Source organism: Athene noctua, chromosome 1 (genome assembly GCF_965140245.1).
Source record: "Athene noctua chromosome 1, bAthNoc1.hap1.1, whole genome shotgun sequence".
Lineage (NCBI taxonomy): Eukaryota > Metazoa > Chordata > Aves > Strigiformes > Strigidae > Athene > Athene noctua.
In genome coordinates, this window is record NC_134037.1 from 234,668,695 (window position 1) to 234,690,715 (window position 22,021).

A 22,021-nucleotide genomic window follows, 5' to 3' on the forward strand; every position below is an offset into this window, starting at 1 on the left:
GAGGATCAGCTAGAACTGAAATTGGCCAAAGATGTAAAGAATGACAAGAAAGAGTTCTTCAGATATATAAGCAGAAGCACAAGGAAGACATATATAGGCCCATTGCTAAACAGGGCAGGGAAGCAAGTTACTAATAATGCCAGTAAGGCAGAGATTCTCAATACCTTCTTTGCTTCTGTCTTTACTGGCATAGCTGGACCCTAGAGCACGGGATCAAGTAGCGATGACAAGGCATGTGTTGACCCACCAGTGGTGGAGGAAGGGCAGGGCTGTGGCCTCTTGCAAGGGTTCAGCCCACATCAGTCTATGGGCCAGGAGAGAATCCACTCCAGGATGTTAAGAGAAGTGGCTGGCATTGTTGCAAGGCCACTGTCTATAATATTTGAAGTGATGGAAATCAGGGGATATCCCTGACAACTGAAAGAGGGCAAATGTCATGCCCACCTACAAGAAGGGCCCAAAAGAGGAACCAGGAAGCTACAGGCCCATTAGTCTTACTTTGGTCCCCAGGAAAGTAATGGAACAAGTCCTCCCAGAAACTATAAGCCAAATGAAACAGGTGATTGAGAAAAGCCAACATGAATTTACCAAAGGCAAATCATGTCTGACTAATCTGATCACCTTTTATAACAAAGTAACACTTGCAGCTGGCCTGGGGAGAGCAGTGAATGTTGTTTTACCTGGATTTCAGCAAAGCATTAAACACTGTTTCCTACAGCCTTTTCCTGGAAGAACCGGCAAGACACAGACTGGATGGGTGGTCCGCGAAATGAGTAGAAAACTAGCCAACAGGCCACATGCAGAGGGTGGTGATCAGTGGTTTTTACTCAGGCTGGTGGCCTGTCAGAAGTAGGATCCCCTAGGGACTGATATGGTGCCCCACACTATTCATCTTCAGAAATGATCTGGATGATGGGTTTGAAAGAATCCTCACAGCTTACCAATGAAACCAAACTGAGTGGCAAGGTGGACCGTCAGAAGGGAGAGTCATCTTACAGAGAGACATGGACAGGCTAGAAGAGTGGGCTAGCAAGGACAGCATGAAGTTCAACAAAGACAAGTGCAAAGTCCTGCACTTGGGTCAGAATAACCAAGGAGCCCAGTATAGGCAAGGAGCAGCCTTGCTGAAACAGACGTGGGGTCCTGGTGGACAAACTGGCTATGAGCAGTGCAACACTGCCACAACAAAGTCATATTGGATCCTGGCCTGCAGGGACATTACTGTCAGAGATAAGAGATGTGATCATCCAACTGTGTACAGGTCTTCTCAGGCTGGCCCTGCAGTACTGTGTCCAGTTCTGATCCCTGCAATTCAAAAAAAACCAGACAGACTGGAGAGGATCCAGAGGAGGGCCACAAAGGTGATCAACAGGCTGGAGAACTGGCCCGGTTAAGAAAGACTAAAGGAATTAGATTTTTTTTCTCCCTGGAGAATAGAAGGCTTAGGGGGACCTCATCACAGTTTTCCAATGCTTAAAGGATGGCTACAAAGAGGAAGGAGCCTCTCTCTTCATAAGGCACCACATGGAGAGGACAAGGGGCTGTATGTGCAAGTATGCACTGGGAGAGGTTTCATCTTAGTATAAAAAAGACATTTTTCACAGTGAGAACAACCAGTCACTAGAACAACCTCCCCAGGGATGTGGTGGAGCCCACATCACTGGATGCTTTCAAGACATGATTGCACAGGGTGCTAGATCATCTCATCTGGGCTCCATTTTCTCTGAAATGTTGGACCAGATGATCTTTCATGTCCCTTCCAGCCTGGGCTGTTCTATGTTCTAAGTCACTCTTGAACAGTTGTTTTGTTTTTGGAATAAAACTGAAGGCATGTCTCGCAGTATGAAGCGTCTCAGAATAATCTCATCTCTGTCTACAAGGGGAAAAATGTCAATAGCTGTCAATACCATTTCATAAGGAAGAATTGTGAACTGCTGAAGAACAGCATCTCTTTGCAATATGAAAGGTTCAGGGCTTGTTTGGTTTATTTTGAGTGAGCACTAAAACATACAAGTACTTCCTTTCAAATGACAGCAGATATTTTGCACTTCTGAATAGGATTACTTTATTAAGCCCTAAAGGTTATGATGCAGATTAATATTACAGTACTTGGGGGTTTTTTACATAACTTTATTTAAATAATTAAAAATATACAGTGTATTCCAGGGACTGTACCAAGCTAAGACTGCTATGGCCACACGTGAACACACACTAAAGAACAGCTAATTACCTTGAAACTAGCTTTTGCAGGGCTTGATCATAGTCTTCCTTTGAAAGAAATCCTACATGTTAATCCATATACGTTACTAGTAAGTATATAGTTAACTTAAACATCCTAAGTTTCTCATTAAAATAAATCAATGTTTATGCCCTGTTTTTCTTAACAGTAAACAGAAGTCTCTGTTCACTCATTCAGAGGGCATAAAAAAGAAACAAATGTTGTGTTAATCAGGTCTTTAATTTTTATTATACAGAGGAAAGACTTAATTAGTAGTAATATTCCTTAAGGCTTTTGAAAGAAGCTTTATAACCATTGGAAACCTTATTATAATACGTAATGCTAACTGTGCATGTTTAACTTCATTTGTAAGGGCAAAGACAACCAGATGATTGTTAATCTTGTAAACTGTATCGGGAGACTTAGTGTCTGAGAGACATGTTAGCTCACATTTCCTTTTCTCAATCTGTACTAACATTACTGCTGTCATTTCAATTCTGCTCATTTTTAAAACAAATGTAAAGGCAACAAAAATTTTTTTTAGGTTTTTGCTAGGAACAAATGGGCATACATAATAAACTAACTGCAGACACAGCTAGAAAGTAAAGAATAGCAGCAATTTGTTTTTCTAGAATTACAGAAAACTCTAGGTTGGAAGGGACTTTTGGGAATCATCTGGGTCAAACTTGTGTAGAAAGTAGTGCCTTAGATTAGGCTATTTAACCGTGTCCTAGCCCTAGCCTAGTCAAGCTGAGACTTCAGTATTTACCACAAGAGATTTGACCACTTCTCTGGGCATCCTGTTCTTAGGGTGATTAATTTATTTTCTTACATCCAGCTAGAATTTTCCCCATGCAGTTTGTGACTACTATATTTTTTTCTGTCATCACAGATCCTTGTGAAGGCAGTATCTTCATCTCTTCTGTGACTACCTTTTAGGTATTGGAAGGCTGTGATGAGGTCCTCCTCCAGTGAAACCTCTTTTTTCTTAGGCAAAATAAATGCAAGTTCTTCAGCCTTTCTTCTGTGTCAGGTTCTCCAACCCTTTAATCATCATGCTGGCCCTCTTCTGGAGTCTACAGCTTCCCAGTGTCTCTCTTGAACAGGGAGGACCAAAACTGGACAGCCTAAAAAGTGCTGCATAAAGTGGTGTAAAATCACTTCCCTTGTTCTGCTGGCTAAATTCTTGCTGATGCAACCCATGAACCTGCCAGGATGCTTTGCTGATTCATTTGGCTTGCTCTCCACCAGGATCCCAAGGTCCTTCTCAGCAGAGCTGAAAGAAAAAGCTGACTAGCCAGTCAGACCCCAGACTGTACCACTGCTGGGATTATTCCATCCCAGATGCAAGACTTTACATTTACTGTTGTCAAAGCTCACATGGTTCTTGATGCAATCTTCCAGCCTTTCAAAGTCTGTCTGTATGGTGGATCTTCCTTCCAGCATCAATCTCTCTGTTCCTAGTTTGTGTCACATGCAAACCTGAGGGTGCATTCACTCTTGTCATCCAGATCAGTTATAAAGTTATTGTATCTGATTTATTGATGGCCAAGGAAATCCACTCATGAACAGCTGCCAATTTGCCTTTAAACCATTAACCACTACCCTTTGAGCCTGGTATTCTCTCAGGTTTTCCACACCCTTCTTGTGGTCTGTCTGTCCTGTCTGTATCTTACCAGCTTGTCTACATGGATGTTGTGGGAGACCATGTCAAAATAAAATCAGGGTAGAATGATGTCTACAGCTCTCCCTTCATCTATTGAGCAACTTGTTTCATCATAGAAGGCACTCAGGTTGGTTGAACATGATTTGCCCTTGATCATTATAATCACCTTCTTGTCCTTCATGTGCCTGTAAATAACTTCATGACAACCTTTGCTATAATTTCCCTTGGGACTGAAGGGTTTATATCATCTTTGCTGTTGTTAATACAATTTATCCATAAAACCACTTTTTTAAATCTCTGAATGTATTTCCTTAAAAAAAAAGGTTCTGTAGTAACATGAGAGCGATTAATTAATCCCAGTTATTCAGGGTTTTTTAGCAGTTATTAAAGTATCACGTTTTGCTCTTAATTGCAAAAAAACATTTTGACACTAATGGGAAAGGAATTGCAATTAAATTTTAATACTTCCAAGTTCCTTCAATGAAAGTTTAAAAGTGGCCACTCTGCTGTATGTCATTCTCATCACCTTTTGTTTCCATACTTTTATAAAGGTTTCTCTCATGCACGTATTTCATTATCAATAAATTGCACAACTCCAATTAAAAAGGGTAGTCTTAGACTTATCTAATGACTGAGTATTTTGGATGGTTTTAAAGAAAAATGTTTTCAGATCCTTGACTTGAAATAAAGTGGTTTGTGCTGTATTGAGCACCCAAAGATTCCATTAATGTCACTGAGATTTGCATGTCCTGGGTACCTTTTACAGTCAGGCAACTCTGAAGTAGAAGCCTAAGCTTATACACCAATGTTTGAAGTTTGGGGGATATGGAAGGTTATTTGATTTGTGAAATAATTCTTTTTCCAGCTTCACAATTACTGGAGAGGGTTAAGGATTTTTTTTTTTTTTCCAGCCAATTTGCAGAAATTTTTCATTTCAGTACGGTGATCGACTAACTGTGGGGCTAATGAAAATGTAAAATTAAAGTATATAATAGTGTTCTTGTGATAATTTATTATGTAGCTATCTATCTAAGCATACATATAAATTAATTTGGTATTACTATTGACAGTGAATAGCATACTGCTAGCCAGTGCGTTCTGTTTATAATATTTTTATATATATTTACAGGTCATTGCCTATAACTCAGAAGGGAAAAGCAGTCCAAGTGAGACAGTAGAATACATTACTTGTCCAGACAAGCCTGGAGTACCTTCAAAGCCTGCAGTGAAAGGAAAAATTCACGCACAGAGTTTTAAAATAACCTGGGGTAAGATTGTTGTCCAGCTTTTTAGAGTTTAGGACATACTGTTTAGAGTATGTCCTCTGCATTTTTTATATATATATAAATGTATTATATGTATATTTGTATATAGAAGATCAGATTTTACTTCAGGCAACTGAGCCATTATGATCCATTTTTATGGAACTAAGAGAGAAATATTGACTCAAAATACTTAGGGTGGCAATATAATAGTGTAATTATGTAGGAAGAATAATATACAAATTGTTATAGGGACCATTACTGCAGAGGACTACAATAATTAAAAAAACAGTAGTGTTAATTTCTGTGCTAAGAAGTTCTGTTTCTCTGGCACAAAAAGTAGATGCTACGAAATCGGGTTTTTATCCAAAGAAAATATCCAAGTTCAACCTATCTCTTTGAAATGTTTTGTTTTGATAGATAAATGCTTTTAATCACTAAGGATCTTGAGTTTTCCTTAGGCTCAGATGTTTTTTACCCTTACGCTGTGAAATAGGAGAAGGTGAAACAGTACTGTGTGGTGCAGTACTTTAACAGAAAATGAAACAGCTAAAGGTTTTATTTATTGTCACAGGTATTAAACTTCTTACCTGTTTCTGTTTAACAGTATGTTTAATTCTTTTGCATTAATAATAAAGCTACTTGTAGAGTATAAGTAGTACTCAGAAAGTCCAGTCTTGCATCTTTCCAGATTGCTTTGCTACATCAGGGTCTGATACTTGATCTTGTCTGGATGATAGGTAATGTATGAAGTTATTAGAAATAAGTAACTTGTAAATCAGAAACTATCTAAAATAATTATTTATATATAAAACCTTTAATAGTCATTATTTTGAACAGTAATGCTCTCTTTTTTTAAAATGAGTGATAATTTTATTTTTCATTTGAAATAATTTGTTACCTTCCCAACCAAAAGTGCTACGTGCCATATAATAAGCCTAATTTTATTTAGCAGGTGTGATATGGTATGTAACCCTTGCCTGAAAGCCAACACCATTTCATCCAGCACATATATAATGTATGGTTATGGCAGCAGTAACCTTCTGTATTGGAGTATCATGTTGTAATTATATTTGTTAAAAATGTTGGTCTTCTGTATTATTTTATTTCTGCTGTTCTTTGTCAGCTCTGAGAATAGTAGGATTACATGTCAAAAATAGGTCTGTAGGTTCATATCTTATACATAAAATGAATATTATACCAGGGAGGATAGTGCACTCAATTTTTAGTGATGTATTAAAAATTGAAAATACTAAGTTTTCAGTGTAGAACTCCTGACTTCTGTTCTCTCACAAAATATTTAGGTTTTTGAATGGCTGTCCTTTAAATTGTTTTGAAATACTCTTATTTGCAAATCAGCATGATAATCTTTTCCTGTCTGCAGTCCAAGTTACAGGACCATTAGGATCTGTGTCCCTGAAACCATAATCAGGTTTGCTGTGGCACCTCTCAGGTGCCTGATTCACTTGTCACTCTTCATCTGTAGACTACAGAATCGGGTTGTGAGGTGTCAGCTTCACATAGTAGAGAATTTGGGTGATTAGCAACTGTCTTGAACTAGGATGCTACGGCTAGCTAGGATGCTCACTGTCTAAATAAACACCCATCTCCAGTTGGCTGTTGATTTTGCCTTTCGTAAATTTTCCCCAAAAGCTACAAAACCATTTAATTTACCTCGCTTAGTTGTAATATTGCTTGTTTTTACAGATCCGCCAAAAGACAATGGAGGAGCAGCAATAAATACATATGTTGTGGAAATGTCTGAAGGCTTAAATGGTAAGTATTTAGGAGCATATGTTGACATTCAGCTGTGTTCTTTTTTATGCATGTGTGCTCCTGTGTGAAGAGTAAAATGTCTGTTATGATAGAGAAAATTATTGTAGGGGACTGCCATTCAAGAAACAGGGGTGCTGATGCTTATATACAAGAAGTTCTTTTTCTCTGTGTCGAAGAAGATGCTCCATGTTTAACTTATTAATTAGGTGTATTCTGGTTTAGAAGGTTTTTGAGCAAGAAGACAGTGCCATGTAGCTTTGTTGGAAGTGTGACAGATGAAAGAAAAAGTATTACACCGTTTATCACGGTTAAAGGAGAGCAGCGATGCAGTTGGGATAACTGTTTCTGCAATTTGCTTTTCTCTCCTTTCATACAGAAGGGAAATTAACAGTATCTCTAAATTAAACATAAAGATATTCAGCTAAATGAAAGTGAAAGTTTATACTTCTCCAGTGCTGTGTCAGATTAAGACAGCACACTGTCCCCACATTATAATGGCAGCCCTGTTGGGTCTCAGATGTGGTTCTTCTGATACTTCATCTGTCACTTTCCTTACTCCATCACATGTCCACGTTAAGTCACTTTTGGAATGATTTACCCAAGCCTTTCATGCAGATTTAGTGAACTGTGCATTATGTTTTATTCCCAGTTCTCTAAATTCTGTGATGTATTGAGCTGTTGGAGATTTAATTAAAAGTCCCCAGGTTCCCTGCTTAATCTCTTAAAAAGGGAGAAAAACTGCTAAAAGAGTTTCTGATTTAAGAGTCTGGCTGAATGGTAAAGAATGAAATTAGTATTTCAGATGGTGCTGGGCCATTCAGGAATACAGGAACAAGCTGTATCAATTGTAAACTGTAGTTACAGTCAGACAAAAGAATGTTGTAATTAAAGGTTTCTCTTGCACTGAAAATTTTGCTTTTGTATCTTTCTTGTTTATTTGGTTATGATGTTTGAATGTGCTTTGCTGGCCCGGTAATAACTACTTCATTAAAAGTAAATTTGCTCCTAGTTAACATGTATTCCAAATAAGGAAGGTAACTCACTTCAGGAGATCTACACAAATTTACCTATGAAACTATCTTTATGAAGATGACTGGATCTTTTTCCAGGAAACTCAACGCAAGCCTTAGAATTTTTATTTTTTTTTTTAATATACTTCAGGCACACACTTACTTAGTGAAGCTAGGATGCCTGCTATGGCTGGTACTGGAGTGTGGCAAGTACACCTTGGTTCATTGCACGCTTTTTCTTAACCTTTCAGGAAACAAATGGGACACAATATACAACGGGGCTGCTAGGGAACATGTGTGTGACCGACTAAATCCTGGCTGTTCCTATCGCTTACGTGTATATTGCATTGGAGAAGGAGGACAAAGCATGGTAATATGAGCTAATATTTTTATTAAATAAAATTTCTCGTTTTAAGAAAATCTGGTCCAGTAGTTAATAAGCAAATACTATACAGAAATGCCTAACAAAATAGCCATAATTAATACCTCAGAAAGTTCCAGTACTAATGCACAGCGTTTCACATTTTTGCAAATTTCTTAAAGAAATAAATGTGAATATTCTTTTCTGATATTATATTTTGTTTAAAGGTATTTTTCTTATTTACAGATACTATGTCTGTTCTTGTGTGTTATGTTGATAGAATGTAATTTCTTAAGGCCTGAGCCAAGACAGCAGTGTAAATTTAATGTTTTCCATGTGGTCAGTGTCTGAGCAGTCAGGCAGGCAGGGGAGGACAGTGTTTCCTCAGGCTTTACAGGATTGTGCTCTGTAGTCTCTTCCCATGCTGTCTCAGCCACAGTCATAATGTTTGTACTGCTCTACTTTTCAGTATTCCCAAACAATTTGGTTTGCTGTACTATGCTCCCTCATATATGCATACACACATCCATACATACACACACACTTGCTCTGTCCCTTCTGTGGTGTAGTTCAGCCAAAATGTCATGCTGTATTCTTCTCCCTTCTTCCCAGCAGCAAGTGTAACAAAGCCAGCCCTGACTCTCTACAGACTTTCAGCAGGGCTTAACTGTCAAGCTGAATTCCTGAAAACTTAAACCTTGCATTCTTGGTGTTTGCCATTTCTTCCCCAGCCCCCCATTACTATATGAAATTCTTGTGTTCTTCCTCCACATAAAAGTCTGCAAAGACAGCCTTGCTCACAGCCACCTTGTCTTAAGAATAAATCTGGACTCCTTAGTGCTGGCTCAGTTGCAATGCTTTCCCTCTCACCGTAGCTCAGCTTGCTGTGGTACAGGATGTTTTGTTGTACAGGATGTTGTTCAGGGTGGTTTGAGCCCAGAGGGCAACTGAGCACCTCGAAGCCACTTGCTCACTCCTTCCCCTCAGGGATGGGAAGGAGAAGATACAACAAAAGTTGGGAATAGAGGCAAGGACAGGGAGGGATGACTCACCAGTTATGGTCACAGGCAAAAGACAGACTTGTTAGGGGAAGAAAAAGAACATCGATTTAGTTCAACCACCAGCAGCAACACTTAACAGAGTAGGGAAGTGTGAAATGTTACCAAAACTTAAAAACACCTTTCCCACACACACGCGTTCCACCACCTTCTTGGGTTCATCTTTGCTCCTGAATTCTCTACCTCCTCCTCACCAGTGACACAGGGGGCAGGGGATAGAGGTCGTGGTCAGTCCTGCCTCTCCTTCCTCCTCAGACTCTTCTCCTGCTCCAGCGTGTGGTCCCTCCCACAGGAGACAGTCCTCCATGAACTTTCTCTGACATGAGTCCTTCCCACGAGCTGCAGCTCTTCCCAGGCTGCTCTGACATGGGTCCCTCCTGTGCGTTGCAGTCTTGCCAGCACCAAACTACAACAGTGTGGGCTTCTCACAGAGTCCCGGCCGCCTTTGGGTGCATCCACCTGCTCTGGTGTGGGATTCTTCACGGGCTGCAGATGGGCATCTACTCCCCCACAAACCTCCACGGGCTGCAGGGGAACCCCACCACACACACAAACCCAGCACAGGTGAAAGGGGAAGGCGGTAAACTTGTCCATCACCTAACCACAAGTGCATGTATGTCTTTGGAGATTTTTGCTCTCCCAGCCTTCCACAGCCCAAATCCATTAGTTTAGAATAAACATTATTTGAGTACCAAAGAGAAAATAACTTTCAGAAAGTCCTGATTCTTTCTGAAGGTGTCAGAAGTCAACAGAAGAATAGTAAAGAAAGATGTAATTGAACTTTTCTGTAGCTTGTCATGGACATACACCTCCTGAGAAACATTCTTCTTTTTAAGCAGCACCAGTTGTTCTGTGCAACTGCATTTCAGAGGAACTGAAAAGCAGTAGAGCTTCCACTCTTTCTGGAACATATGTAGAAAGCAGTTATGAAATGAGACTCTTAAGATACATCTCCTTTGTAAACTAAAAGGCTTACCAGCTTTGTACTTGTTCTGTATCATGCTGAAGCTAATAACCCTGCATTGTCTCTGAATCCTTTCTGTCTACATCCAAAATAGTCAGTGCCATCTGCTGCATATTGTTATGCTGGGTATTTTTGCACACAGTTCAAATCAGAAGTGGAAGTTTGTTGCACATTTAGTATTACTAAGCAATGAAAAAATTGAAATCCCAATTTTTTTTAATCTCTTCAGATTGACATTTCTGCCCACTTTTGTTTTCTGAGAGGTTCTTGCACAGAGAGTATACAAGCCTTAAAGTAAGGTTTTAGAAATCATTAAACTGCAGTTTGATGGAAAAGAGAATGAGTTTGCATTGAACAAGTCATTTCAAGCATCTATACTAGGTTTGTACTGATAATTAACCACTCTTTTTAGTTCTACCCCTTGCACATGTACCAAAACATGAAAGCAAAAGTTGATTTTGCATATTATGTGATTGCTGTAGCATGTTTTATGTAGTTATTATGAGAAATACATACTGGATCACTTAAGCATCTTCATGTATTTGAGGATGTAGTTCAGAAAATGGAAGATCCTGGTTTTGACTTATTTGCCTTTACTTACGGCATAACTGATAGTGCTTGTTTTGGCCTAGATGACTTCATTAATCTGTCTTTCCTTTGTAGGCATCTGATTCTTTACTGGTGCAAACACCAGCAGTGGTTCCTGGTCCATGCCAGCCTCCAAGGCTACAGGGTAGACCTAGAGCAAGAGAAATTCAGCTGCGCTGGGGTAATTCTATTACAAATATTGGTGAGTGTAAGGGATCCAAATGTGGTAATTAAAGAAGTTTTTCTTTCTTTCTTATTTTTAGGACCACCTCAGGTAGACGGGGGTTCACCCATTACCTGTTACGGTCTAGAAATGTTTCAGACAGAAACCGATGAACACAGAGAGGTTTACCAAGGCTCTGATGTTGAATGCACAGTAGGCAGCCTTCTTCCAGGGAGGATGTACAACTTCAGACTGCGAGCAGCTAACAAGGCTGGGGTAAGGAGGCAATCTGAAATTAAATTAGTTGCAGAGACAGCAATCACTGATCTTCTCTTTTAAAAGAAGCATTTAACTAGTTTTAAAATGAGGATTTCCTAATGTAGAGTCATTTGATTCACACAGCTTATTGTTGGGTGGGAACAGACAGTTAAGCATCAGTTTATAATAAAAGGGGCTTTTAGATAAAGGGAAGAGAAAACAGTTAATTATGTCTTGTATCTGAGTAATAGCATTGGGAAATGGTTAGGAAATGCCAAGTACTTTATCAAAGCATTGTTACAACGTTTATATTCTTGTGTGAAGTAAGGTAGCAAATTATTTTCGGTATATAGCTTTGTAAAATGATTGACCTTTGTTTTTACAGCTGTTGGTGTTCTAGAACATAATGATTAGTGCTTCCTGACTCTCTTTTTTTATATTTACTTTAACTTCTGAGTACATTGTTTTATCAGATACGAGAATATTTTCTCTATTTGGGGTATTAAATGTGTTTAAATCAATTGTTGCTGTAGAACAAGCTTTATTTAATTATGTATCCAAAGTTCTGATTTAAAGACAGAGAGGCAGGGTTGCTCACATTTGTTCAGTAACATTATCTTCATAAAAACTCCCATGACCAGTTGACACTGTTTGTAGGGAGATATGCAACTTAAGGCTTTAAAGCACTGACCTAACATTTTACCCTTGCCCCTGCAAAGAGTGTTTTATAGCTCAAGCATTTTTTGAATCCTTTATTTATTTTAGATATAAATAGGCAGTTACAAATTGTGTTCTGTTACAGTGCAGCCATCATGTAACTTCAAAAGAAGGATTTGGATAGCACTTTCCTGTTTTGCCTGAAAGTTTGAAGTGTCAAATTTATTCTGATTGCGTTTGCTATAGAGAATAGTCTTGCAGTTATTCTGGAGAACAGTCATATACTGAAATAAATTCTGAATGAACAGTCACAACGGTTTCATTTATAAGGAAGTAATAAAAAGTTTCAGGCTGCTATTGTATGTTCCTACTATAGTAAACTGTTATTTCAAAAGTAGTAATTTATTTTCACAAATTAGTTGTATCAACTCCCTTTTTAATAGTTTGGACCTTATTCAGAAAAATGTGAAATAACAACAGCACCTGGACCGCCAGATCAGTGTAAGCCCCCTCAAGTGGTGTGCAGATCTGCTGCATGTGCTCAGGTGTCGTGGGAGGTAAGAATGCCATGTTACACCTGTCTTAACATGATTGTCTTCTGCATTTTAAAGTTCAACTTCAAAAGCTTAAGACTGTATTTTAATCACATTTTTAAACATACTTAGCTGATTATCCAATACTTGGTATGTAGAACCTTAAAAGTCATTCATCATACCGTTATTTGACAGCTCTAAGTTGGCAGCCTACAGGTGCTTGAGATCTTACTTTCTTGTAAGAGTTTTGCCACAACTGCTGCAGTGCATTTCTGAGTGATGCAGGCTCTTCTTAAAAATTTTCTTTAATGTAATTATCTTTCCTCAGAGCGAATATATCCACATAATACAATAGATTATTGTACATTTGCTAGTTTTATAAGCTGATTTAATTTTATGTAATTACATCAGTAATAATGTAGCAAAAGCCTCACAGACTTCCTATAAACCCATAGTATTTAGATATCTGATTTTAAAAATGCAATAGATAAAAATCAAGCTTGGAAAAAGGAAGATTCTATCTGGGAATATTGTTTAAACACGGCTTTTCAGTGGCTTGAAATTGAGTATCCGAGTTAGAACTGTACAGAAACAAAAGAAGGAACTATTTACCTGGGAGGTAAAGTTCACGCTTCCTACTGGGTATGTCAGAGGAGCTCTCCTTCGTTGTCTACAAGGCAAAGTCTTTTGAAGAAATCTTTTGCAGTGTTCAGATAGGATTAATTTGACCAGTGTTAGATGTCTGCTTTATATGGAGTCACAGAGTAATTAAGGTAGGAGTGGACCTGTAGATGTCTTTTAGTTCAACCTTCTGTTCAAAGCAGACCTAACTTCAAATTTAGATCAGGTTTCTCAGGTTTTACTTATCTCCAAGAATGAAGATTCTGCAGCCTGGTAAAGCTGTCTCTGGGCAAACTCTGTCATGCTGTAGATTTTTTTTTTTTCCTTTATGTCCAGTCAAAATATCTTTCACTGCAAGTTGACTCTTGCCTCTTGTCTTGCCACTGTGCCTCCTCCAAGAAGAATCTGACACCATCTTCTTTGTACCATCCCAGTAAGTAATTGAAGGCAGGAGTAAGATCTCCCCTTAACCTTATCAGCTTAACGTCAAACAAACCTTATCCTTTTGTTATGTGTTGCACTCCCCCATGGTGACCATCCACTGGACTACTCCAGTTATGTCAGTGTCTGTTGTATTGAGGAGCCCAACGTGGAACACAGTACTGGAGATGCAGCCTCACAGGTGCTGAGTAAAGGGGAATCATTACTCCTTTTAGCAGCCTTTCTGTTCTTTTGCTAATGCAGCCAGTATGTAGTTAGCCTTCATCAGACATACATTGTTGAGTCACATTCAGCTTGCTTACCAGGACAAACAGGTTCTTTTCTGGAAAGTTGCTCCTTACCCTGTACTGTTTTAGCCCAAGTACAGGACTTAGCATTTGCCTTTGTCTTAGTAGAACTTCCTGAGTTTTGTATCAGATCCTCCTTGTTGAAATTCCTCTGGTAGCCATACCCTTCACCATATTAAACACTTCCCCCCAGTTTGTTGTCAACCCTTAACTTGTTGGCTTGGATTCCCCTATTTCTGTTAAGGTGAACTCTGCTAGATCTACAGTGGCATCAGTAGTACCATTGAGAAATGACTCCCATCTTCAGTGACAGTTGCACAGCCATCTACAGTTGCATTAGTTCTCTGACCAAACACATATCACTGTAAATTAGAGAAGAGAAAAGGAGTCCCTATCAATCACAACTCAAAAGCATCAAATATTACCCTGTGAAATGCTGTTTGTATTCAGTCACTTATCTTCACATAGCCTAATGGGAATACTTCTATTTCAAAAGAAGGGGAAAGAAAAAAAGCGTGCTTTCAGGCAATTATTACCTGCACCTCAGTGTGACTGCTGTCTTGGTCCAAAACACCAGCAACATTTTCTTCTGTTTTCTTCACAATACAGAATTTTTTTCTGTTAACTTGGGGTGGGGTTTTTCACTTTTTGGTTGTTTTCTTCTTTATTACTTCACTGACTGCTGATATCTTTCCATAGTTTCATGTCTTAGTCTGGCACCGATACACAGGATTTTAACTGCACTTTAAATCATTATTTCTAAGGAGTATGAAAACCATTCAACTCCCAAACTTGGGAAGCTAAGTTTGGCTTCCTAGGGCAGGTAGTAAGGAAAAACGGGCTCCTTGAGCAGGCATTTCAGTCCATGTCTGTGTTGTTGCTTACATGCCCATCTCAGTTGCTTCACAACTTGGAAAAAGACAAGAGTGCACAATTCTCTGCTTCTCACTATGCTTCCGACCTAGTTTCCATGCACAGGAGCCATGATGTTCTCCAAAGGAGGAGTCCTTTCATCTGTAATGTGAAGACACTAGCAGCAGTGGGCTTTTGCATATTGTCATCCCTGTGCTATAGACCCAGTCAGTGAAAACCCCAGTACCCCAGATCACCCGCTCAAGAAGACCATCTCTTGCCATTGGTCATTCAGGCTACTAAGCCAAATGCTGCGTGCTAAATGATCTCTGTATTTAAGCAAGTGAAATCAGTTATTTACTTTGTATGAAGAGTCTGCAACAGGGAATAGTGATTTTAAAGTGTAAGTGAGCCAAGGCCAGTAATGAATTCTGATTTATTTGTATTGTACTACATTAAAAATCAGCAAAGAAATTGGAGGGTAATGTTTCTGCGAAAAAAATCATATAGCTGTGGTGACTTTGGCTGAATTTTTTTTTGGTCAGTGAATTTAACTTCTACCTCCTTGTATCCATTTTAAAGGTTCCAGTGAGTAATGGAGCTGACATCACAGAGTATCGACTGGAGTGGGGCGGTGTGGAAGGATGCATGCAGATCTCCTATTGTGGGCCCGGGCTCAACTGTGAAATGAAAGGGCTTTTGCCTGCCACTATATACTATTGCAGGGTTCAGGTAAAGATTTAAAACTATTGTTAGTGAAATTTGGAAATGGGAATCGCCCCTGCCATAAAGACATGGTCTGCTTTGCATTTGCAGGCAGTGAATGTTGCAGGTGCAGGCCCTTTCAGTGAAGTGGTGGCATGTATGACTCCAGCCTCTGTACCTGCAGTTGTGACTTCTCTTCGGGGACTAAGTGAAGATGAAGTTGAAAGCCCACACTATTCTCCTTCCACATGCCTTGCTATAAGTTGGGAAAAACCTTGTGACCATGGATCTGAAATCCTTGGCTACAGCATAGACTTTGGAGACAAGCAGCCAATAACTGTTGGGAAGGTTCTAACCTATTTTATAGATGGCTTACAGCCAGATACTACCTACAGGTACGACATGCACATCTACTTGACAGCCTACTCTTTCTTCCACAAGAGCAGATTCTTTGTTTGTCTCCTTTTTGTATACTCTGCATTACTCTGAGGAGCATTAGTACATAGCCATGGAGAAAAAAGAAGCTTTGTAATGATGATCATCATAAATAGATGAGCTGTGCTGTTATTATTTTCTTTCAAGAACAATTTATGTTAGTTTATTGTGGTATCATTGTATCTGTCTGGTTAATGCTTAGTTTAACTGAATTCAGACTTCAGATTCAGAACTAGTTTTTGGGCTGGTTGCTTCATAGATAGATGGCCTCTAATCTGTTTGACCAGATAAAATCCATCCAAAGAACCAGGTCCAAGAAGGACCATGTCCAATCCTGACTGGATTGTCTGATCTAATGACAGCTCATTGCAGCTTGCCACACCTGTTCTGCAGAAATAGCAAGTATTTGGGTGGCAGTCAGCATGAAGAATATCAGTTTGAAAATATGTCAATCAATTTTAAATCTCTTTTAAAGAATTTTAGTCGCTAAATTCGTCCTTTATGGTTGGCCTAAGGGTTACTGAAAAACATAAATGTGAAAATCAATAATTCTGCCTGAAGGGACTCTACATTCCTGTTACAAACACGTCCTCAGTGTTCAAACTTAAAGGACAGTGTCAGTCCCACTGAAGTTGGAATTTAAACACACACTGATTTCAGTACAGTTAGGATATCTTCTGGCTATGGAGTTTTCTGAGTCGTTAAGGGTTTGGTTTTACTTTTAATGCTGTATGTATGACAACAGTGATTCTGTGTGCCTTGTAAGTATTTAACAATAATGCTGGCAATTTAAAGAGACGTTGCTCTCTATGTCAACAAACTGAAAAAAGAGCAGCTTCTATTGCAGAGATACTGCTGTACTTCTACCCACAAAAGTGATTTTATAGAATACACTGTGAACCCTATGGAAATAAAAAAAGAAATGCATATATTAACCTTAGTTTTGTGCTATAATAAATTAGCATAATGTTAAATATTACTGTAGTGAAGGAGAAATATTTATTCATAAGCCTGCACACACATTTATGTTTCAGTATTTTGAAATGTGTAGTTGATTGCTTCAGAATTTAATTATTGTGATTACCTTTTTTTCCAGTTAGCTAGATACTCTTTTAGACAAGCAAATCTTACTCTGCAAAATAACATGAGACACACTTTGCTCTCTATGGCTACCTGTAAGATACGTAAAAAGCCTCAGATTTCTTTGTTTTCTGTTTTTTCCTTGTAGAAATAAATTTCTTGGCTAATTCTTTTAATTCTTACTTGTAAACCTAATGCCAGCATTGGTTTCCATGGAGTATCCAGGGAAAAAATAAAATTATCCCTGAATTTTGAGTTCTGCAAAGCCCTCATCCATGTGTCCTTTGACTTCTTTTAGTTTCCCCCTCTCCCTTTCCAAGCAGACCCAAGATGGCTTGTGTTTGCAGGTGCCCAGAGATGTGTTACCAGTGAAAACAGCAAGAGAGGTGGCTGGGCACCATCACTTTATTTTTTACATGAATCAGATCTGTTCCAAAAAGCCCTTAAAACTTTCCTGTAGTCATCCTTGAACTCACCTGATACAATAACCAAAGATACAGATTCACCTCTTGGTGGCAGGTTTTTTTATCTTCCCCCATCTCTCCAGTGTGGCTATCAGAAATTTTGGTACACGGCCTGTGGGGACAGGAAGATGGACTGCTCTTGAAGTAGCTGATAGAGCTTTTGCATCTTTTTGCTAATGTGAATGATACAAATACGCTAACATATTTTTATTTTTAATCAATCCAACTCCTTAAAATGTGGCAAGGAAAGTGACACTCCTGCATATTCATGACAGTCTATCAAAGCGTAATATCGATAAAAGTCTTCATTGTAGAAAGTACCATCCATTGGTACCATTATTCTCTCTTGAATATGAATGCTGGAAATGACCAGTTATTTTTTAGTATCTAATTTCAGATTAACTGATTTTCTCTTTTTTCAAACACTAGAGTGCGAATTCAAGCCCTGAACAGTCTCGGAGCGGGTCCTTTCAGCCACACCATAAAACTGAAAACAAAGCCTCTCCCCCCGGATCCGCCTCGCCTGGAATGTGCTGCATACAGTTCTCAGACTCTCAAACTGAAGTGGGGAGAGGGAACTGCAAAAGCATTAACTGACTCCGTTCAGTACCACCTTCAAATGGAGGATAAGAACGGAAGGTTGGTTTTGGCATCACTTTAATCTGCCCTGTATCTCTGTGGTCTGATGCGTGGGAGATGGCGGCAAAGGGCAAAATTCCACATGCTTTGCTGAATTTGCAACAGACATAAGAGGTCATCTCATGTGGCAAGGCAAGAAAGGCTCTAGTGTTCTGTGCTGGGAAGTACAAGATCAAAAACTTCATAGTTTTTTTATTTACAGTTCAATATGAAGTGTTTATTGAAATGTTCTGCACCAGCACACTTTTCTCTCTCTCACATTTGGTTAAGTATTTTGTCGAACTATCAAGTCTAATCAGTCTTGTGTATTTTATATACTTAATATTGAAAGGGGTGAATTCTGTACTCTGTTGTCTTTATATGCAGTTATTTTTAGTGGAAAATAAACTCGTGTAGTACAAATAATTATTTTAAAGGACCCCTTCTCTCATGTTAAATTGGAGTGAAAGCTGAGATGTTACAGCAAATAGCCTTGCCTAAATGGTAAAATGAACAGCACTGCTGTGTCTATGTCTGAATCTGTGAGTGGCTTTAGCTTGACAGTGAGACAATATAGATCTGCTAGGTGAAATTGCTCTGCTGCAAGGAGGAAAATAAATTAGACTCTCAACTGGAAAGAAATTCATTGCAATTACCAAAGACTAGGTCATGTGCAGCTACCATCTGTTTTAAATTTAAAAGAAAAGGAAAAGTCAAAAGTAAATTAAAACCCCTGCAGAAAGAGCTAGATTTGTGCTGTGTCCTGGGGATGCCAAAATTGAAAATCAAATGAGACCTGCCAAGATCAGTCTGTGTAAGAATTACAACATGAAGGAGAGTGGCCAGCCTACAGAGCTCTTGGAATGGGACTTGGTGTGCACTACAAGTGTGCCTCTGGCCTCCTGTGCAGATCTGAGTGAGCTTCATCCATTGCCAATCTTTGACAATGATGTACAAGAGCAGTTGGATCCGTGAGCCTTTCTTAGGCATAATAAGGGAGAGTTGCAAAGGAACAAAAAGCTAAAATCTAGTTACCTACTTTTGAAAAGCTAAAGATGTTGGGGCAGTAGATGCCCCCAGAAAAGCCATGTACACAGCTCACTGAGAGAGAGAACTGCTATCCTTTTTCATTGTTTCCAGCGCAGAAGTGTTTCTGAAAAGGCTTAGGATCATTTTTGCCAAGAGCCGCTATGTAGTACTCTGTGTAGAAGATATTTTTATTTCAAAGACATGAGGAATAAAAATTTGGCCCTGGAAAACAAGCTTATTGCTTTATAGTAATGACAGAACAGTGTTTAACCCTGAAATAAGTATTTCTAGGCTTCTCATTAGATTCTGGGAAATTATGGGAATAGATTTCCAGACAATACTGTAGCTACTTCAGAAGTCCTTTCCTGTGTTTAAAATAAGCTACTCTTTCATTTTCAGGTTTGTATCCTTATACAGAGGGCCATGTCATACATACAAAGTACAAAGACTCAGTGAGTCAACATCATACAAATTTTGTATTCAGGCATGTAATGAAGCTGGTGAAGGTCCCCTTTCCCAGGAATATGTTTTCACTACTCCCAAATCTGTTCCAGCTGCCTTGAAAGGTAAAGGTCCTTCTTTTCTTGTTTGGGGAGGATGGCAAGTTGGTTTTGGTATTGTGTTGCATTGGGAATGCTAAGACCTTTTCCAAGTGCAGGTAGGTATAGTAGGGGAATGCTCCTCTTATGTAATTGCCTAAAGCCTAAAATACTCACTCCAAAAATGAGAGACTTGGGGTTTATGCATTCTTGGACATAAGAAGGTTTGCACTTAGAATCCTTGCTTATGAAGAGAGAGTGACCAGGCTGTTAGAGTAATTTGAGGTGAAAGTTCTTCCTAGCATGTTTAGAATAATTGTAAGCATAGCAGCTTTTTTTGTGTGTTATTTGTTTATGTGAATTGTTAGCTGTTGTTCCAAAAAAACATTGTAGACAGAATACATTTGAATCTGATTGTTTTGTTTCTCTGAGATAGAAGAGCAGATAGAATTACAGAATTTTACAAGTCCTTAGAATATAAGGATAAGTGATGGGGAAAGCGGAGCTAACTGTCACCTGTGTTTTCTTCCATCAGCACCAAGGATAGAGAGAATAAACGATCACACTTGTGAAGTCGCGTGGGAGGTTCTGCAGCCCATGAAGGGGGATCCGGTTATCTACTGTCTTCAGGTCATGGTTGGAAAAGACTCAGAATTCAAACAGGTACGATGTGTTTAAGTTAATTGTATTTTTCTTGAATTAGTATTTGTGATAACTAAGATTAGATTAAAGATGATTGTGTTCCAGTATGTTTTTAGTTACTATGCTAACTTCTGGTTACTAAATAATACAAGGTAGTGTCTCCTAAAACCCTTGTCATAGAGAAAAGAGATTTAAATAATATAAATACTGCAGTAAGTTGCAGCCTCTCTGGGTTACACTCATGTTTACTAAATATAGCTTGACACCTTAAGTGGTGAGGAAATTGTCCACTAATGAGAACTGACAAAAAAAACCCATCCACCCAGTGGTACAGAATTGAGGCTTAGAAGAAAAAGAACAAAAGGCTCTCTTTGCACTGAGAGCTGTTTGAAGGCAATAAACAATATAGAAGCTTTGGTGTTGTAGAAGTCATACTTCTGTACAAAGAACTACAGATAGGAAAGACCCCTACTTATGCACCGCAGACATTCAGGTGCAGGGAAACATTTTTAATATAATTTAGTAATTAGTTTTTTACCATAGGACCATTTCAGTAGTAGGGCATGCTGTAACCACAGGGTCGAGCAGTTGAGAGTGTGTTTTAATTTCAGGTTTGATTATCCAAAGATGCAGTTCAAAATGCCAAGCTACAAATTAGTCTGTATTTAAAAGAGGATGTGCAGTGCTGATTTTGCTTCCCTATAAACTGCCTGATAATTGACATGAAATTAGGCTTGGAAACTCTGTTTCACACTATTAAACAAGCAGGTTTCCTTATAGAAAGGAAACACAATTAATTCTGGTATATTATAATTTTGTTATAGGTCAATATTAAATAAGTTTTGCCTGTGCCTTGGTAGATTATAGACCTTAATATTTTCATAATTCATAACTTTTAGTGTAGCACTATGTTTGTTATGTCCATTTGTTAAATCTTTCAGTAAAAGACGAACCATAATCCAAGGTGTTTGTTATCTTGCCATGTGAATTTTCTTTATTATAACTTTAAAATTGTAAATACGACATTAAATATCTAAGAAGGGCGTGATCAGAGTTGCTTCTGCTCACAGAGTCAAATCACACTTGGATTAGAAATGCAAGTTGCCAGATGAGCTGGACAAGAAAATAAAGCTTATGCTTTAAGCCTGGAAATAACAAAGTAGTCTGGGGTGCATGATTCCTGTTGCCTCTCCAGAACAGTAAATTGAGAAGACTAGTTTGCAGAAATTAAAACTGGAACAGTCAAGAAGTAAACGTAGTGGAAACAGCCTTTAAAATACTTAGACACAATGAGAATTTTCTTTGACATGGACAAAATTAAACTGCCTGAACATTCACTCCAAGCTGTTTACTACCATTTCCCTGCCAAACATTCACTCTCCTCTTCTCCTTCTCTGTGCTTCATCAGCCGAGTTGCTCATGTTGTTGCTCCTTACATGCTTCAGACAAAATAAGTTAGTAATCTGCTGTTTGAGCTACATACACCAGTCAAGCTCTTAAAGGGGTTAGGAAGCAACCAAGTAAATACTCCAGCAAACAAATGTGAGGGGAAGGCCACGTCTGGCAGGGCACTGGAGACAAGTGGCTGAGGACGGTAACCCACGCCAGCTGGCATAGTTGTAGCTAGAATAAGATGTGTGTCTGTGGCCTGTTTGCTTGCTACCAAACACATGTTACAACTAGCAGAGTTTTGAGGAAGCTGCACTTCTGATGACCTGCCCTGTCTCAGTGTGGGAGCAATTTCTTGAGAAAACCAAGTCTCCAGGTTGTAGATTCCAGTGAAGCTGGGCTGTC

At 38.8% G+C, this 22,021-nt stretch overlaps 1 protein-coding gene across 6 annotated transcripts in view; it reads left to right on the top strand.

Moving 5' to 3' along the window:
• FNDC3A (fibronectin type III domain containing 3A) overlaps positions 1 to 22,021 on the top strand; it is a 124,550-nt gene that overhangs the window by 99,069 nt on the left and 3,460 nt on the right. For all 6 annotated transcript variants that reach the window (XM_074913067.1, XM_074913049.1, XM_074913059.1 and 3 more), the window contains 11 exons: positions 5,014 to 5,152; positions 6,854 to 6,922; positions 8,184 to 8,302; positions 10,979 to 11,084; positions 11,167 to 11,342; positions 12,425 to 12,538; positions 15,298 to 15,447; positions 15,532 to 15,815; positions 17,829 to 18,038; positions 19,446 to 19,612; positions 20,121 to 20,248. In XM_074913067.1, the coding sequence (XP_074769168.1) occupies positions 5,014 to 5,152; positions 6,854 to 6,922; positions 8,184 to 8,302; positions 10,979 to 11,084; positions 11,167 to 11,342; positions 12,425 to 12,538; positions 15,298 to 15,447; positions 15,532 to 15,815; positions 17,829 to 18,038; positions 19,446 to 19,612; positions 20,121 to 20,248 (1,662 nt within the window). The remainder of the gene's footprint in view (positions 1 to 5,013; positions 5,153 to 6,853; positions 6,923 to 8,183; positions 8,303 to 10,978; positions 11,085 to 11,166; positions 11,343 to 12,424; positions 12,539 to 15,297; positions 15,448 to 15,531; positions 15,816 to 17,828; positions 18,039 to 19,445; positions 19,613 to 20,120; positions 20,249 to 22,021) is intronic.